Source organism: Zosterops lateralis (assembly GCF_965231275.1).
Source record: "Zosterops lateralis genome assembly, chromosome: 1".
NCBI lineage: Eukaryota > Metazoa > Chordata > Aves > Passeriformes > Zosteropidae > Zosterops > Zosterops lateralis.
The window spans coordinates 78132529-78148952 of NC_139762.1; the positions used below are offsets into that span (position 1 = coordinate 78132529).

At 41.7% G+C, this 16424-nt stretch overlaps 1 protein-coding gene across 1 annotated transcript in view; it reads left to right on the forward strand.

Moving 5' to 3' along the window:
• The first annotated feature begins 976 nt into the window (after positions 1-976).
• Positions 977-16424, forward strand: part of MARCHF11 (membrane associated ring-CH-type finger 11) — a 32128-nt gene continuing 16680 nt past the window's right edge. Inside the window, exons 1-2 of the mRNA XM_083870979.1 lie at positions 977-1347; positions 2835-2990. Coding sequence (XP_083727105.1) covers positions 1060-1347; positions 2835-2990 — 444 coding nt within the window. The 5' untranslated portion in view covers positions 977-1059. The remainder of the gene's footprint in view (positions 1348-2834; positions 2991-16424) is intronic.

The window sequence follows — 16424 nt, forward strand, 5'->3', positions numbered from 1 at the left end:
CCTGCGGGGCCTGAGGTGACCGAGCCCCTCAGAGAGGGGAGGGGAGGGGAGGGGAGGGGAGGGGAGGGGAGGGGAAGGGAAGGGAAGGGAAGGGAAGGGAAGGGAAGGGAAGGGAAGGGAAGGGAAGGGAAGGGAAGGGAAGGGAAGGGAAGGGAAGGGAAGGGAAGGGAAGGGAAGGGAAGGGAAGGGAAGGGAAGGGAAGGGAAGGGAAGGGAAGGGAAGGGAAGGGAAGGGAAGGGAAGGGAAGGGAAGGGAAGGGAAGGGAAGGGAAGGGAAGGGAAGGGAAGGGAAGGGAAGGGAAGGGAAGGGAAGGGAAGGGAAGGGAAGGGAAGGGAAGGGAAGGGAAGGGAAGGGAAGGGAAGGGAAGGGAAGGGAAGGGAAGGGAAGGGAAGGGAAGGGAAGGGAAGGGAAGGGAAGGGAAGGGAAGGGAAGGGAAGGGAAGGGAAGGGAAGGGAAGGGAAGGGAAGGGAAGGGAAGGGAAGGGAAGGGAAGGGAAGGGAAGGGAAGGGAAGGGAAGGGAAGGGAAGGGAAGGGAAGGGAAGGGAAGGGAAGGGAAGGGAAGGGAAGGGAAGGGAAGGGAAGGGAAGGGAAGGGAAGGGAAGGGAAGGGAAGGGAAGGGAAGGGAAGGGAAGGGAAGGGCCCTCGGGGCGGGGGCCGCCGGAACGCGGGGGCAGCGGGCGCTGAGGGCAGGAACACCGCGGGGCAGGCGGGAGAGCAGGTGGGGAATTTCGTCCCGGAGAGAGGCGGGGGTTCGCCCGGCTGGGCGGGACCCAGGGCCTGGCGAGGGCGGCGAGTTCCCCGGGGCGGGGCGGGGGCGGCGGCGCCCGGTGCCGGACCCGCTCCTGCTTCCCTCCCTCTCTCCCTCCTTTCCTCTCTCCCTCCCCTCCCTTCCCACTCTCCTCCCTCCCGCCGTCCCCCGGCGCGTGCCGCCCGCCCCGCCCCGCCCGCGGCCCCGCGCGCCGCTCCTCGCGCAGCGCCGGCCGTGAGGGAGCGGCCCCGCCGGGTCACCTTCCCGGGAACCCGCCCGGGCACAGCCCCGGGGAACGGGAGCCACGGGGCATGGACTGCGCCTCGGGGAGCGTGGTGCTCCCGGCCGCGGAGCCGCCGCCGGCCGCCGCCGCCCCGCTGGAGCTGCCGGCCGGGGCCGGGGCCGGGGCCGGGGCGGGGGAGGCGAGCGGGGACAGCCCCGAGCAGGGCGAGGGCCCGGGGAGCGGCGCGGAGAGCGGGGCCGCCGGCGGCGACAAGCCCGAGAGGCGCTCGGTGTGCAGCAGCAGCGAGAGCGGCAGCGGCGGGCACGGCGGCGGGGCCGGCCCCATCTGCAAGATCTGCTTCCAGGGCCCCGAGCAGGTGAGCGGCGCCGGGGGCGGGCGGGCGGCACACCCCGCGCAGCCCTACACCGCCGGCACAGCCCCGCACAGCCCCGCACAGCCCTACACCGCCCGCACAGCCCTACACCGCCGGCACAGCCCCGCACGGCTCCGCACGGCCCCGCACAGCCCCGCACAGCCCGCACAGCCCTACACCGCCCGCACAGCCCTCCACAGCCCCGCACACCCTGCACACCCTGCACAGCCCCGCACAGCCCTACACCCCCCGCACAGCCCGCACAGCCCCGCACAGCCCCGCACGGCTCCGCACAGCCCCCCACAGCCCTACACCGCCCGCACAGCCCCGCACAGCTCCGCACAGCCCCGCACAGCCTCGCACGGCTCCGCACAGCCCTACACCGCCCGCACAGCCCGGCACAGCCCCGCACACCCCGCACAGCCTCCCACAGCCCCTCACACCCCCACAGCCCGGCACACCCCGGCACAGCCCCGCACAGCCCGGCACAGCCCCGCACGGCTCCACACAGCCCCGCACAGCTCCGCACAGCCCCGCACAGCCCCTCACAGCCCCGCACAGCCCCCCACAGCTCCACACAGCCCCGCACGGCCTCGCACAGCCCCGCACAGCTCCGCGCCTCCGCCCGCCGAGCCCTGTCCCTGGTGCTGATCCCCGCCCCGCTCCCCGGCCGTGCCGCTGCCGCTGTGCCCGCTGGCGGTGGCGAGCGCCCGGGGCGAGCCCGGGCCGGCGCGGAGCTTTGGCGGAATTCGGGGGTTTTGCCGTGCCTGGCACGCCGGGTGTCCCCTGGCGCCCGCGCTCCCCCGATCACCTCCGAGCGACTCGACACGACACCAATTTCTCAGATTTCTGTTAGACTTTAACATGAGAGTGTTAGCTTACAGGTAATGCTGAGACCTCCAAGTATCATCGTGACATTATGGGGCATGATGGCAGCAACGGGTCTGCAACTGGCATTTTATAGCTTGTCTTGGAGTCTGGAAAAAGAGAGCATTTGATTTATATAATACAGAAACTCCTGGGGGAAGAGCTTAGTTCCGTTATTTAAGGTCCTGCCTGACAGCTGGACAGCACAGAGCCCTGCTCCAAGAGCAAGGTTCTCTTGGAATTGTGACGTCACACCTTTCTTTCTGAGTGATGACTGCAAATATCTGTTGGAGAAATGTCTCCAACCACTTCTGGTACCTTTTGATGTATTTGAAAAGGCTAATGGTACTGTTGTTTAATGCATGGTAATATTTCAGTTGTTTCACGTAAGTTTGTGAATATATGTAGACAGATTTCTGGCTTTTCTCAGTAGAAGCATTTTTAAGACATTTTTAAGGTATTTTTAAGACATTTTAGAGTGTTTCCTAGCCAAAAATACATGCTTTTTCACATAGTGAAATTGAGACCAGGTCATTGTTACAGACCTGTAAATATTTTGGTATTGAGTGTAGATGTACATGAAAGGTTCCTTTAAAGTTGATGTGTCTGTGTTGCCTTTCCAGGGTGAATTGTTAAACCCCTGTCGCTGCGATGGCTCGGTACGATACACGCACCAGCTTTGCCTCTTAAAGTGGATAAGTGAAAGAGGGTCATGGACCTGTGAACTCTGCTGTTACAGATACCATGTTATAGCCATTAAAATGAAAAAGCCTTGTCAGGTAATTTGTTCTTTAAAAAAAAAAAGTATGTATTTTCATTCATTTTTTAAAAAACAAAATGATTTTTACTTTTACTTCCAGTGTTTCTGGAAAATACAGTAGAAGATCCTATATGCCTCACCAGCTAGCACTTACACCCACTTGAAGTTGGTTTTTATGACCAGTTACATATTTGGTTCTGTTATGTTCTTCTAGTTTTTGGCTTGCTGTGGAAATGGTCTTTAGAGGCTGGTAAATTCTGTAAGTAGTTAAATCATGCTGAGATGTGACAGAGAACTTGGAACTCCCAGACTCACTTTCTAAATTTTAAATGTCTTTATTGGTTTTTTTAAGACTCACTCAAAAGTTGATTTTGTTCTTTCTTCAAGCTTAGGGTCCAGAGGGGAGCAGCAAGGAAAGATTATGTTGTTTGTGTATTCATACTGTAAAAATGTAAAAGGAGGTGACTTCTCAGTCTTGGCACAGTTCATAGCAGTAGAGCACTGTTAAAGTTCTGTCCACCAGTAGCTGTTTCAGAAGCTGAAATGTGCAGTTACATTTTCCAGGGCTCTGTTTCAGCAACATCGTGTTTCAGAGCATGAGCTGGGAGTTAGAGTGTTGTAGTGGTAGCATGTTCAGGGAGAGGAGGGGGGAGAAACTCAAAGCTCCAGCAGATCTCTTAAGGGAAGCCTTAATACCACTTTGCATATCAGAACTCTTTAGAGGTTTTAAATTCCATCCTGGAAATTGTATTTTATAACATCTGAGGAACACATTTAGTAAGATAATTGTATCTTTTTTTAGTTTTGATCCTAAGAGCTCAGAGATGATGGAGCTCTCAAAGGCCAGAGCACTCGGGTCATTTTTCTGTGCCTGTGTTTGATTGGAGTTTTATAGAAAAGACATGGTTGGATGGTAATGACAGTTGTGTGAACGTGATAAGCATTCTTTGGATACAGAATATCTGGAGTATTTGTTTACAGCTGTTCAGATTAGGGGCAAGTACATACAGAGCCAGTGGATTTCAATTTTTTACCTTTATAAATCCTGCAAGGAAGGTTTTTGGTAAACTTTCCTGGAGAGAAGCTTTATGATGTAAAAAAGTAAAGGATTTGTAAAACACTCAGAAAATTAAGGTGGTAGATGTTGTTTATACACAGACATGGTTGGACATGGGGTTTGATCCCTTTTTAACCTTTTAAAAATTTTTATTTCTTGCATATCCATAGCAATCTCATCCTTTTCCTAGCAAAGATTACAATAGCAATAGTTTGCAATTAGAGTATCTGAAAATAGTTGTTAGGCAGCAAAAACACAACACTGTTGCCTGCAAAGAGGCATCTAGTACTATTTGAGATGCTCCAAGGCAGCCTAAATATGTACACAGAATAGCAGATATGACAGAACTTATGGGGGACCCTGGAACTGCAGATGGAGGCCAAGTGGATATTAAAGGACGTCTGAAATGTCATTAGATACCAATCTGTGGACAGCAGAATCAAGCCCAAGCTTGAAGAACTACTATTCAGTTTCTGTGAAAAGGAGAAGCAAAGAGGAGTCAGTAGAGGACACAGTTGGCAATAAAGTTTGGCCAAGCTTACAAGGGAAGTAAAAAGAAACTGAAGAGACAGAAATTAAACATAATTCACTGCATGAGTTGTCACCTTTTTTTTTTTCTTCCTTTTTTTGGGGGGACGGAGGAAGGAAAGAAGCCAGATTCATGTTTCTCATTCAATAGCTTAATACTTGATTTTTTCTTAGCCCTGTCTTTCATTTTTTTAGGTAAGTCATTTAAGTCTGTTCTTTCTTTCTTGACAAAATAGCATACAAAAAGATTTCATGGAGCTGCAACTCAAATAATTAAGTTACACATACAGTCCTGAGGTCAATTCCTGACACCCAGAAGATCACCCATCTCTTTGAGGGAACACAGTAGTACCTTTCTCAGTTTCCTACACAGAATATTCCTCTTGTAGTAACAGAATCTAAAAGGAAGTTTGAAATTGCAGTTGTCAGTGTAGTTTTATAAGGGGAATCAGTCTTAAAATGCCCTCACTCCTCCCGCGTATTCTTGACTGTAATAGTATTGGCTGTTTTTAACAACTGTCTTGGCTTAAACTTTGGGAAAGGTTCTGAGTCATTTTCTACACTACACAAAAGCTTGTTTTATGGTGACTTTTTGGTTAGTTTTGGCAAGAAGCTAAGGGTGAGACCATTTCAATACAGAAGGAATTTAAAACATCTTCAGCTGAAGTAATGAATGTAAAAAAGTTCCCAAAGTTAAAAGTTCCCACAAGCAGGACTTTTGCATTACATTATTTACAATATTTGGACAAGAGCAGTTTACTCTCTGAACAAGCAGTAGTCTGCCTCAGTCCATCCTCCAAGGATTGTCTCTACCAGTATTTTAATTATTAGAACTTTGTAGGCAGTGTCGTAGGAGAGAAGACTGGTGCTATTTACAAAACCAGCTTTTTTCAGGTAAATGCAGATTTACACCAGGTCAATGCAAACCTGATCTATTTCCACTCAGGTCTATACAGATTTACACCAGCTCTTCAGGTTTGCTTTCACCTCACATATTTAAGGAATGTAACAATGTGTAAGGACTTACAAAGGAAGAGATTTTTCTATGTTTTCATTCAGAATACTGGAATAGATGTAAATATTCCACTTAATTTCTAACATGTTCTGTGATTTCTGTTGCTCCATGGAAGCCAAAGTAAGTCCAAGGGGTGCCTTTTTTGGGGCAGTACATTCAAGAAACAGAATATTTCTATTCCAATAGAAATTCTTACAGAGTCACTGTTCCAATTCCAGTTTCAGCAACTACTACCTTATTCACTCTTAAGAACATAATCCTCAAAACACATAGATTTTATTATAGAAATAAACCTTAAAACATAAAAAAAACCCCCCAAAACCAAAAGCAACAAATTAACCCATGGGCTTATATGGTGTATAACAGAGATTTGGAATTTTTCAGTCTCCTTCTTAGGATCATATCAGAAAGACGTATTTAAGCTTGCTCTAGTCCATTAGTGAAAGCACATGTTCATCTTGCCAGACTTGATCCATTGGCAGGGTGGAATTTGATCCAGTAATAGGCAGGGCTATGTTAATAACTAGAAAATTCCCTTCCTCCCCTTCAAACCATAATGAGGGGATCTGGAACAAATACTGCTTTGGGCAGGGATTTTTGGAAGGTGTTTTTGAAGAGACTTAAAAAGGAGAGAGAAACTTCAAATGTGTGACTTGGAAATTAAACCTATTTAGAATTATATCTGAGAGTAACAAAAAGAAAAAAGTGCAAAAAGGAATATTTTTTATTGGTTTGTTAAGGTTATAATCTACAGATTTCCTTCCTAAAGGAAATATATTCCTAAAAGAAATATAAACACAGTGCTTTGTTTTTATTGGTTCTATCTAATTTTTACAATGTTAGGAGATTAGTTCACTTGCAGTTAAGTATGAATGTGTATAGAAGAGTGTCAGTGCTCTTTAGAGATAAGAAGATTTAGAAATAATGATTTAGAAAATTTAGAAAGAATTAGAAATAATGTTGAAAAGTGGAACAGAATCATGCAAAGGTTGACAATATATACTTCGGTGCTAAAACCTGTCACTTCTATAAGTGAGCAGTAAAGATATTTAGATAGTAGCCTTTTCTAGACTGTTAGTGTAGTCTGTCATGAAATAGTGTTATGTTAGCTGTTTAATAAATCCTCTTCACTAAAACAGTATATTCTGGTACTTTGGTGAAGTGGACCTATTCCCAAAGCGATACTGTAGGTGGATGTGCTAATTTAAAACCCAACTGTGTGGCAGTTCAGCACCTTTTCTGATATCAGAAAAATCACAACAATTATTTTAAAAAATAAATGTTTACTTGTTAGGCCTGATTTCTTAAAATAGAAAAAAATTAAGGTGGTACTTTTCAAAAGTTAAGATTTCACTTTTCCAAATTTTGTTAATGTGCGTAATCCTCACTCATTTGAGAAAACTCACTGGCATCAACTAGGTAAGCATGAGCAAAACTGTGTAGCAGACTGCAGGTATGTGAATGCATATTACATTTATAAGTGCAAAAGTCAAGTTCTTCAGATACTTCAGTGTGAAGAGCAGTGTCCAGAAAAAATTGTGTAGTAAATGTTTAGTAAAAGTGTTTGCTTATGACTATGCTCAGCTGGATGACAGCATTAAGTTCTAGACATAACTAAGAAGGGGAAAGGGAAAAGTCTGAAGTCTCCAATTATGCATTCTAAACTGCACAATGTACCAAGAACAATCTATTACTGTCTCTCTCTGTACTGAAGATCCAGAAGGATACATTGTGCTATTCCATATGTCAGTGGACTTGAACAAAAGCGATTGTTCCAATATTGAACCATTTACAAAGAAGTTTGAATAAGAGGTAAGGGAGAAATCCATGGTACACTAGCTCTGGTACCGAGCCCCCTGGTACACTGGCCATTTCTAACTGTAACTGAGTTTTTGGCATCTCAAATGGGATGTGTTTTAAGAGGCCTTTTGAAAAGAAAAAAATGAAGCTTTGCAAGCCCCCTTTGAATGTGAAGGCACTGTGCTGTTGGAAAACAAAACACTTGGCTGAGATAGGTATCATGGACTGAATGGAAATGAGATTCAATGCCTGAGTAGTCATTAGAAGGTAATTAATTCGTCAATAAATGCCTGGAAGGACTTAAAAAGTCAAATCAAGTCTTTAATTTCATGTGATGGAGAAGGGAGTCCATAATAGTGGAGAAAGAAGGCCAGTAACATGGTCAAAGTAGTGGAATAAAAGGAATTGTACTTGAAGCAGTTTTGTACTTGCTGAGAAACTTCTGTCATGAGCTTAAAAACTGTATTACAGTAATTAAGACATAAGACAAAAGTGATGATGAGAAATTAATTTTTTTATATATGAATAGTCTTAGATATGCTACATAGAAAGCACATGCAAGTTTTAGAAATAATGAGAACAGGAGGATCCAAATATATATTTAAGTTTAAGATTATTCCTGGTCAATTTAAGATCATTTCAAGAACAAATTCATGTATTGGAGAGACAAATCTATACTGCTTGAGGAAAGCTGGGACATGAAAACTCTAGAGATTTTAATGAATGGTAAAATCTGTACAAATGTGGTAGAAGCAGACTAATACTTTAGTTTTGATAGCTTAGTTTTAGTTTTTTAGGAGAGAGAAATCTGAAAGAAAAGTAGATGTCAGTCAGCAGTATAGATATAGTAGTAGCTGTACATCTCACACTTGTTGTTTTTTTGGTAAGCATCTGCTTTTGGCCACTTCTAGGCAGAATTTACTAGACTAGATAGACCTTTTAGTCTGATACACTCACAGTCATGTCAGTGACTGCACTGTAAAGGTGGTGATTATGATCAGTTCTAAGTAGCATGCTTAACGAGTTTAGAAACAAAAGAGAGCAGTTGAGGGTTTTTTCTGTGGTGGGAGAGGCAAAATGTATTTTCTGTCTTCTGTCTACTTTCTGTTAAAGATCTAAAGGTACAAGAGAGACTGAAAAAGAGATTTGGGTAAGCAAGTGTCAGTGGTGCAGAGTGCAGAAGAGGACAGTAAAAATATTGCTACCAACTTAAAAAAATGGAAATGCAAAAAATGTAAGCCATCAAAGAGAAAATTCTGATGGGGTAATGAATTCCATATTATGGTTTCTTTGTTTTCCTGTAATTAATGCATAGGGAGACATGGGAATAAAAGGAGTAGAGAACTGGCAAATAAAGGCAGCAAAGAGGTGTGGAGATGAAAGTCAGTTTAGCTTGAGAAAAACATTTGGTTGGCCATTCAGGTGAGATAGAACATTTTTCAAAGAGCAAGTGAGCAGGCCACTGGCACACTGCTAGCTCACTAGGAGCTGAATATTTGGCTGTTAGCATAGAGAGCTGAAGGAATGCAAAGTGGACATTACAGTGGAAAGGAGGAACAAAGCTCTAGAAAGCTTAGAAATATGGATTTAATTGATAATTAATGACAGGTGAGAGAGAAGAGGGATAGAAGAATACCATAAGTACCAGTGATTTGAAAGTCATGAAATAATGAAGAATAGTAGGTGAACAAAGCACCTGATTCTATCATGACAGTGAGAGTTGGGTAGGGATAGAGAAGAAATAATAATGAAAGACTAGATATTGACTACAAATACTGAATCATATTTGTAAGTTATGAAAAGAGGTCAGAGCAGACATCAAATGGGAGCTGAAGCCGTCAGGAAGGAATATGGAAGATTACAGAGAAAGTCAAACAGTTTAGCAGTTCTGTCAGACTTCTAAGTATATCCTAAGGTAATCAAGTGGAATACAAAATAAATAAAAAAGAGAGCATACTTTAAAAAAAGAATAGTATTAAAAGTATGTGGGTGTATGCCCCTCATATGTTACTCTTTTATTTTCTGTAGCTTCTTAAAATACCAATTTCTTTCTGTTTTTATTTTGTGAGATGTGTAGACTGTGCTCAAGGCAGTTTGACTGCTAGAACAGTGTGAGAAAACAGTGCAATGTAAACTGTGAATGGTACTTGGAAGTTATTTTTTAATTACAAGTGTCATCCTGATCTAGTGGTAAGACATATATTATAGATTTAAAGAGTGGCATTACCTTGGTTTATTAAATAGTGAGTTAACCACTTCAAGGAAAAAAAGGTGGATTCCTTCACCCTAAGATTTTCATGGGGCAGAATGATTTGCATGAGATGCAGTGCCAGGTGTTTTTCAGAGGAAATCTATCAAATTACAGTTATTGCTGGAAATATAAGCATAAATTACATATTTGCAGCAGATTTCATTATTTTAAAAAATGCAAAAGTAGAAAAGGGTATGAATAGAAATTGGGGTTGCTATATACATTGGTGCTGCCATTTGAAATGCTAACAATAACAATGCAAGGCTTAAGATACGGTGTCGGACCTGCATTCAGGAACCTTTGTGTTACTGGGGTGTTGTCATTTCCTGTGCTTGGGTGTTTTCCCAATGGCTTGATCTTCTAGAAATTTGTTTCGTGATCAAAGATTTTTGAGTTTTTGCAATACAAATTTTTGTCTTTTTGTTGTATGTCAAAAATCCTGATTATTCAAGTCTTTAATTCCTATCAACAGGGATTTGTGGAAAAATTGTGAAACCAAGAAGTGATTGTTTCAATAGGCTTCTTCTATTTTTTAATATAAAAAAAGTTAATACATGATGGTGCACTGCTTTCATACCGTGTGTCTGTGATTCCTTACCTTATGCTGATTTGGCAGTGCAAGTAGCCTGCTTTGGGCACCAAATACTGTCAATACATCCTGACTTCTCTACCAGTCTGTGTTAACTCTGAAGTGTCCCTGTAGTTTTATCCACAACTGAAATTTGTCAAAGAAAGTTTTACTAAGTTAATTTTGAAATTTACTTTTAATACTTCTTGATTTTGAATGTTGGTCCATTCTCACTGAAGTTTTCAGTGCTTCATCCCGATGACTGGCAGTCATGCCAACTTACTTCTCTCTTAATTTGGTCTATCGGGGAGACAGCTTTTGCACTTGTATTTTTTAAATTTTTTGTCTTATGTGTAGATTCAAATTGGATGTTTGGTATTCACTCTGAAGATTCTTTCCTACTGCTTCAGCAGTGTGCAGAGATATCAGAGAATAGCCCCTTCCTGCTTTCATGCCTACAGTGCAACAGTGAAGGAACACTTTGACCTCAGTTCCTTTGAAGTACTTGTCTGAGTCAGAGCACCCTCATTGTGCGTTTTGTCTGCATGACTCTTTTGCCATGTTCTTTGCTTCTTGTTTTAATGTTTTAATTTATTTCAACTTTCCTTTTAATTTACTTTTATTTCTTTTATTTTTTTTTTTAGTCTTCTCCTTTTGTTTACATTTCAGTGAAGCTCATGGATAACGAGTATTCTCATTCTTGGCCACATGCTGTTTCCTTACCCCCTACTCTGTTTGTGTGTCTGTGTCCCATTTTTGCATATTTTTCTGGCAGTGTCTTCCCTCCAGGGCAGCATTAACCTTCGCCTGTTCTGTGATGAGCATATTCCCAGTACAGGAATATACCATATTGTTACCCACATAAACCATATTAGTGGATGGGGGCTATTTCCTAAGCTAAGGCTCATTTTTCTCATTTTTATGGGAAAAGAACAGATATAATAAAATAATTCCTTAGCAGTTTCACATAGTCATGAACCTTGCCATCAAGATGAAATGCTAGCTGGCTTTATGTGTATTTAACTACTCTCCTAGCTCTGGAAGCATATATTCCAAGCACTACGAGGATTTTGTAAAAAGCAAATTCCATAGAACTGGCAGCCAGGAAGAAAATGAGAATAAACTTCAGTATGCCTTCTCTTCTTTTATGCTAAGGAGGCTCCCTTTGTTCCATGGGGCAGAACAGACCGGCTGAGAGTCCACATCTTAATGGAACACTTTATGTATCTCTCATTGCTTAATCTGAGCAATCTGCAATTTTACAATCTACTGGAGCTTGTGGTTACTCCCAGCACATTATGTTCCTCCTTGAACGACTGAAGTCCACATCTGTTTCAGGGCTTTTTCATAGGAGGAGAGAAATATGACAAATTTTACTTAAAGGGATGGGTGTAACATGTGAGCTCCCTGGGTCACATCAGAATAACACAAATAGGATATGGGAGACTTACACTTTGAGCCTTTTCCTGCACCTGCAGCACTGTTCCTCCACATAGCCACTGTCTTTAGTGACCACAAGAATCATTGCAAGCTCAAATCTTTCAATGTCACCTTCCAAAAAAGGACACTTTGATGGTATTTGAATGTACAAGCTGACTTTAAATCCTCCTGAGACTTAATAAAGGTGGCCACTTCCTCCTCACCCACCAATTACAGAGTACTGCATATCATCTCATTGCCTTCTGGGTGTTTGCACCAAATAAATTTGATTAATAACAGATGCTTTTCTGATGTCTGTCAAACTTAGGGAAAACATCTTCATATCCTCCACTACCCAGTATAAGCAGAGGGACCTTCAAATACACGTTGTAGAAATACATTCCTGGGTGCATCGTGGCTCTCTGCAACTACCTGAAAGGAGGTTGTACTGAGGTGGGTTTGGCCTCTACTCCCAAGTGAAGAACAAGCAATAGGACAAGAGGAAATGGCCTCAAGCTGTGCCTGGGGAGGTTTTGATTGGACATTAGCAAAAATTGCCTCCTTGAAAGGGTGGTCAGGCATTGACTGCCCAGGGAGGTGGTGAAATCACCATGTCTTGAAGTGTTCAAAAGGCATGTGGATGTGGCACTTGGGAATATGGTTTAGTGCTGAATGGAATTGTGCTGGGTCAGTGGTTGGACTTGATGATCTTGGGCATCTTTGCAACTTTAAAATTCTATGATCCTATAATCTCTGGGATTTCAAAATTCTCTACTTCAGCCTGTCCTTTCCTTTCTTTAGCTTTTGTTGAAAATCTAGAAAATGTGTGAAATTTCTGGTTATTCTACAGAAATGTGCCTACTTCAAAGTTTCTCCACTGAGAATTGATGCCATGTACTTGACTGTATTCAGAAATTTGTGGAAAATCTATAATGGATTCAGTGGGAAGAGTTTAAAGCTGTTGGAATTTTAAAAGCTTATCTTTCCCCTGGGCCTTTCCCTCCTGCTTTTGTAGATGTCAGTGATACAATTGCTGTGACCCTAGCCCCAGAAATTAAACCTACAAGATTTAAGGACTTCAGTCTTCTAGTCTGGATTGTTTTGGAAGAGAAAGCAGTTTCAGTAGTTTAAGTACTCCCAGATGTCTTGGTGGTCATCATGTAACACAAGTGAATCTTTGTCTTTATTGTAGAAATCTCCTGCATCACGTCCTCAAGATAACCTTGAAAATTCTTCCTTCTTTGTTTAGGTTCAGAGACACAGGCTTCCAACCTGTTTACTTAAAAATCATCTCGATTTTCTGCACTGCTATATCCTACAATCCTGCATTAGCATATCTGAAGGATAAGAAGCCTTGTCTTTGTCCCAGTGTCACTCTCTCTGTTTTCATCACCACTTCTCTGGGTAACCTGTTCCAGTGTCTCACCACTCTCACTGCAAGGAATTTTTTCCTAATATCTGATCTAAACCTATTCTCTTTTAGTTTAAAGTTGCTAAATTTCATCCTTTCATTACATTCCATGATAAAGGCTCCCTTCCTATCTTTCCTGTTGTCCCTCTTGTAGGAGAAGAGAGTTTTGTAGAATATGTTTTATGAAAAGAAAAATACTTTAGAAAGGTAACTTTTATTTACAAACTCAAATTCACGCCCAAATTTGCATGCTTCCAAAGGGACAGTTAATTTGCACATCTCATGTTTATTTTCATAACTAAAGAAAAAGCACTTTCAGAGAACTTCTGTATGTGCTGGAAGACAGCAATCCAGCTGTTGAGACTGTCTGTGGCCATCAGCATCTCTGAAGGATATGAATCCAAAGTTGCAGCTACTTAACTTCCTGCTGGAGGATTCCACCACTGGACTTGGTTATCTTGTTAGTTGAGAGTCCAGGCTGCTCCATTTTGGTGGACCATGAAAATGGCGTTCACAAAAAGCATTTTAAAAGCTGTTTTATTAGAAAGTTGCTTAAGCTTGTTTTCGCAGTCACAAAATAATACCAACCTTTCTCCTTCAGTCCAAGTTCCCTGACTGGAAAAATGATGCATTTCTTCAATCTCTCTTCTCCCTTAGAATCCTCTGTGAATTAAGGCCAACACAACAGTAACTGTTCTCTTCAGTACAGCATAGCAAAAAACTGTCTGATGTCAGAATACTAGCCATTTTAATGATTTCTTTTTTTTGGTTTAGTTTATGATAGTGATCTAAAGTCAAATTTTTTATTCCATAATTTAGAGTAGATGCTGGATAAGTTACAAAGTCATCCAGGCCTGACTGGGCAAACCTACCTGAAGAAGATTATTAGGTCCTCTCTTTACCACATGTCTGAGCCACTTACCTCTGTGAGCGCTTTGGGCCATGAGATCTTACAATACCTGTGTCACAGCCCTGAGACATTCCATTAGCTCTGTCTACAGTCACCACTCTTAGATGCTCTGCACTTTCTCAGCTCACAGGCTTGATTTTCCCAGAGTCTAATCTAATGAGTAAGTGAGAAATCCGTCTGAGATGGAGAAACCTTTTCTGCTTTTTTGTTAGACATCATCCATGTAAGAGTGATTTGCCCACAAACTCTGGATATCAAGAAATTTTTGTCTGACTACAGTGGCAGAACCAGGGCCTTTTGAAGATCTACTTTCCCATTTCAGAGAGGTGAAAAAGAATGGTTTGGGTTGGAAGGGACCTTAAAGACCCTGTAGTTTCAACGCCCCCTGTCATGGGCAGGGATGCCACTCGGATGATGAGGTTGCTTAGGATCCCATCTAACCTGCCCTTCAATCTGTTGCAGTGCCTCACCACCCTCTGAATAAAGAATTTCTTCCTAATTTCTTTATTTTTTTTCAAGTGGATAGCACATTGTTTCAGGGCTTATATCCTACAGGACCATTAAGGTGTTGTTTTAAAAGTGTCCTAAACTATTTTAATCAGAGCTCGAGTGTTACTGTTCATATGGGTAGGGAATCCAGAAACAGTGCTGCCTGTAAGGTAGAACAATCTTATGAGGTTCTGTTCTGAAAAGAAGACCAATAACTCCATCATATGTAATTACTGAATGTAAAGAGGGGACTATTGTCTAGAAACAACAAAATGTAACTGTGTTTATAGTCATAAACTAAAACAATTACAATTCCAGAATTACAATTGCAGTGGTCTTCCATATGAACAGCATGTATGTATATTTATTTTTTTTTCTTTTTTTTTTTTTCTTTTTAGTATTTTATGTCTGTGTTTGTACTGCAGGAGATTGTATGTAGGTTATGTGTAAGTCATATAGGCACCATGAAGCCAAGAACAATTTATAGCTTGGGAATTTTCAAACACAGTGATATGAATGGATATTACAGTTTTTGCTATTGCAGCCATTGCTTCTTGCAGCACTGTGATTGCTGATGCACAGTGCAACAAGTCAGACAGCTGGAGATTTTCAAAAGCATATTGTGCAATTTAATTTAATTATGCCAAGAGATTTCAGACATATTCATGATATGGTTAGAGGGAAATAGAGAGTTCCTGGTATAGTGTATACTCTAGAGGCAGCTATTTTTTTTTACAGAGCTATAATATTAGATGATATGTAGTATCTAAATTGCCACTCTCTGTAATTAAGTACTACAGCTTATGTGTTCTTATAAAAATGGAATCTTTTAAGTGAGTGATCAAAACTGTGGCTACCCAAAGTATTAGAAAAAGTTTAGTACTGATTCAAACAACAGCACCTATTAGAGTGTAGTTGTGATTATTTAGCAGTACCTGAAAAAACTTTTGCAGTTGACTGTTAAAATTTTGCTCTTTAATATATATTTAAACAAATACTTAATAAAAAATATTTATTAATAATGATTTTAACATGAACGCATTATACTAATTCTTATAAATGTATTATGCATATTTTTAAAGCCTTCTAGTTATTATACATAATGTGTGATATATAAAACAATTAATAAATTACTTAATTCTTCCACTAGGCCAAATTTTCAAGCAGTGTGTTATTTACCATATTCATTTTACAGTCTAAAATTTTATAATTACGACTAACTTCTCTTTAAGTGAAGATTTATTGCTAATTTAAATGACTACAAAATCAGTCTAATTGATTTGTTAATCTAAGAAATTACATTCAAGTTGACTCATAAAGCAGACTCTGCCAGATTTCATCCAACCCAGAACTCAGGATTGTCTTCTTCATGATTTCATGCCAGCATATAATAGCTTGGGTATTCTTACCATCCTGCCTCTAACCTTCGTCCAAGATACGCATTATCTTACTTCAGGATTAGACAGGCAACAACCCGAACCCAGAATATGTTTCTTGAGTCTTTTTGTTGCCCTTAAAACCTGGACTACTCTTTGTTTCACATCTTACAAAGAAACAAATGAAATCAGGATTGGATCTCCCATTAGAGTCTTCCAGATTTTCGTATGAAAATTCTGATTGCAGTCTGTGAATTAGTTTTTGTTCAAAATGAGCAGAGGCCAATATTTGTACTCAGTTGATTTCTGATGAGATTGTACTTCACTGCTGAAACACATCGTTGCCATATAGCCACAGAAAGGAAACTGAACAGGGAAAGTGCATCTTCCTAACTAAAGGTGAGGAGTTGCTTTGTTCCAGCTCTATTGTTCAACTACTTTGACTAATGTTGCTGCAGGATGTGGGAAATCCAGTGACAATACACGGTGATGTTACTTCATGGCATGTCTTTGCATTCATACAGTGTCTAGAAGCAGATAGTGGGAAGCAGTAATTATTATGTACTTTAAACAAAATTATGCTTTACAACTAAACTGGGCTTATCCAGTCCAATGTGTTTGTGCATCTA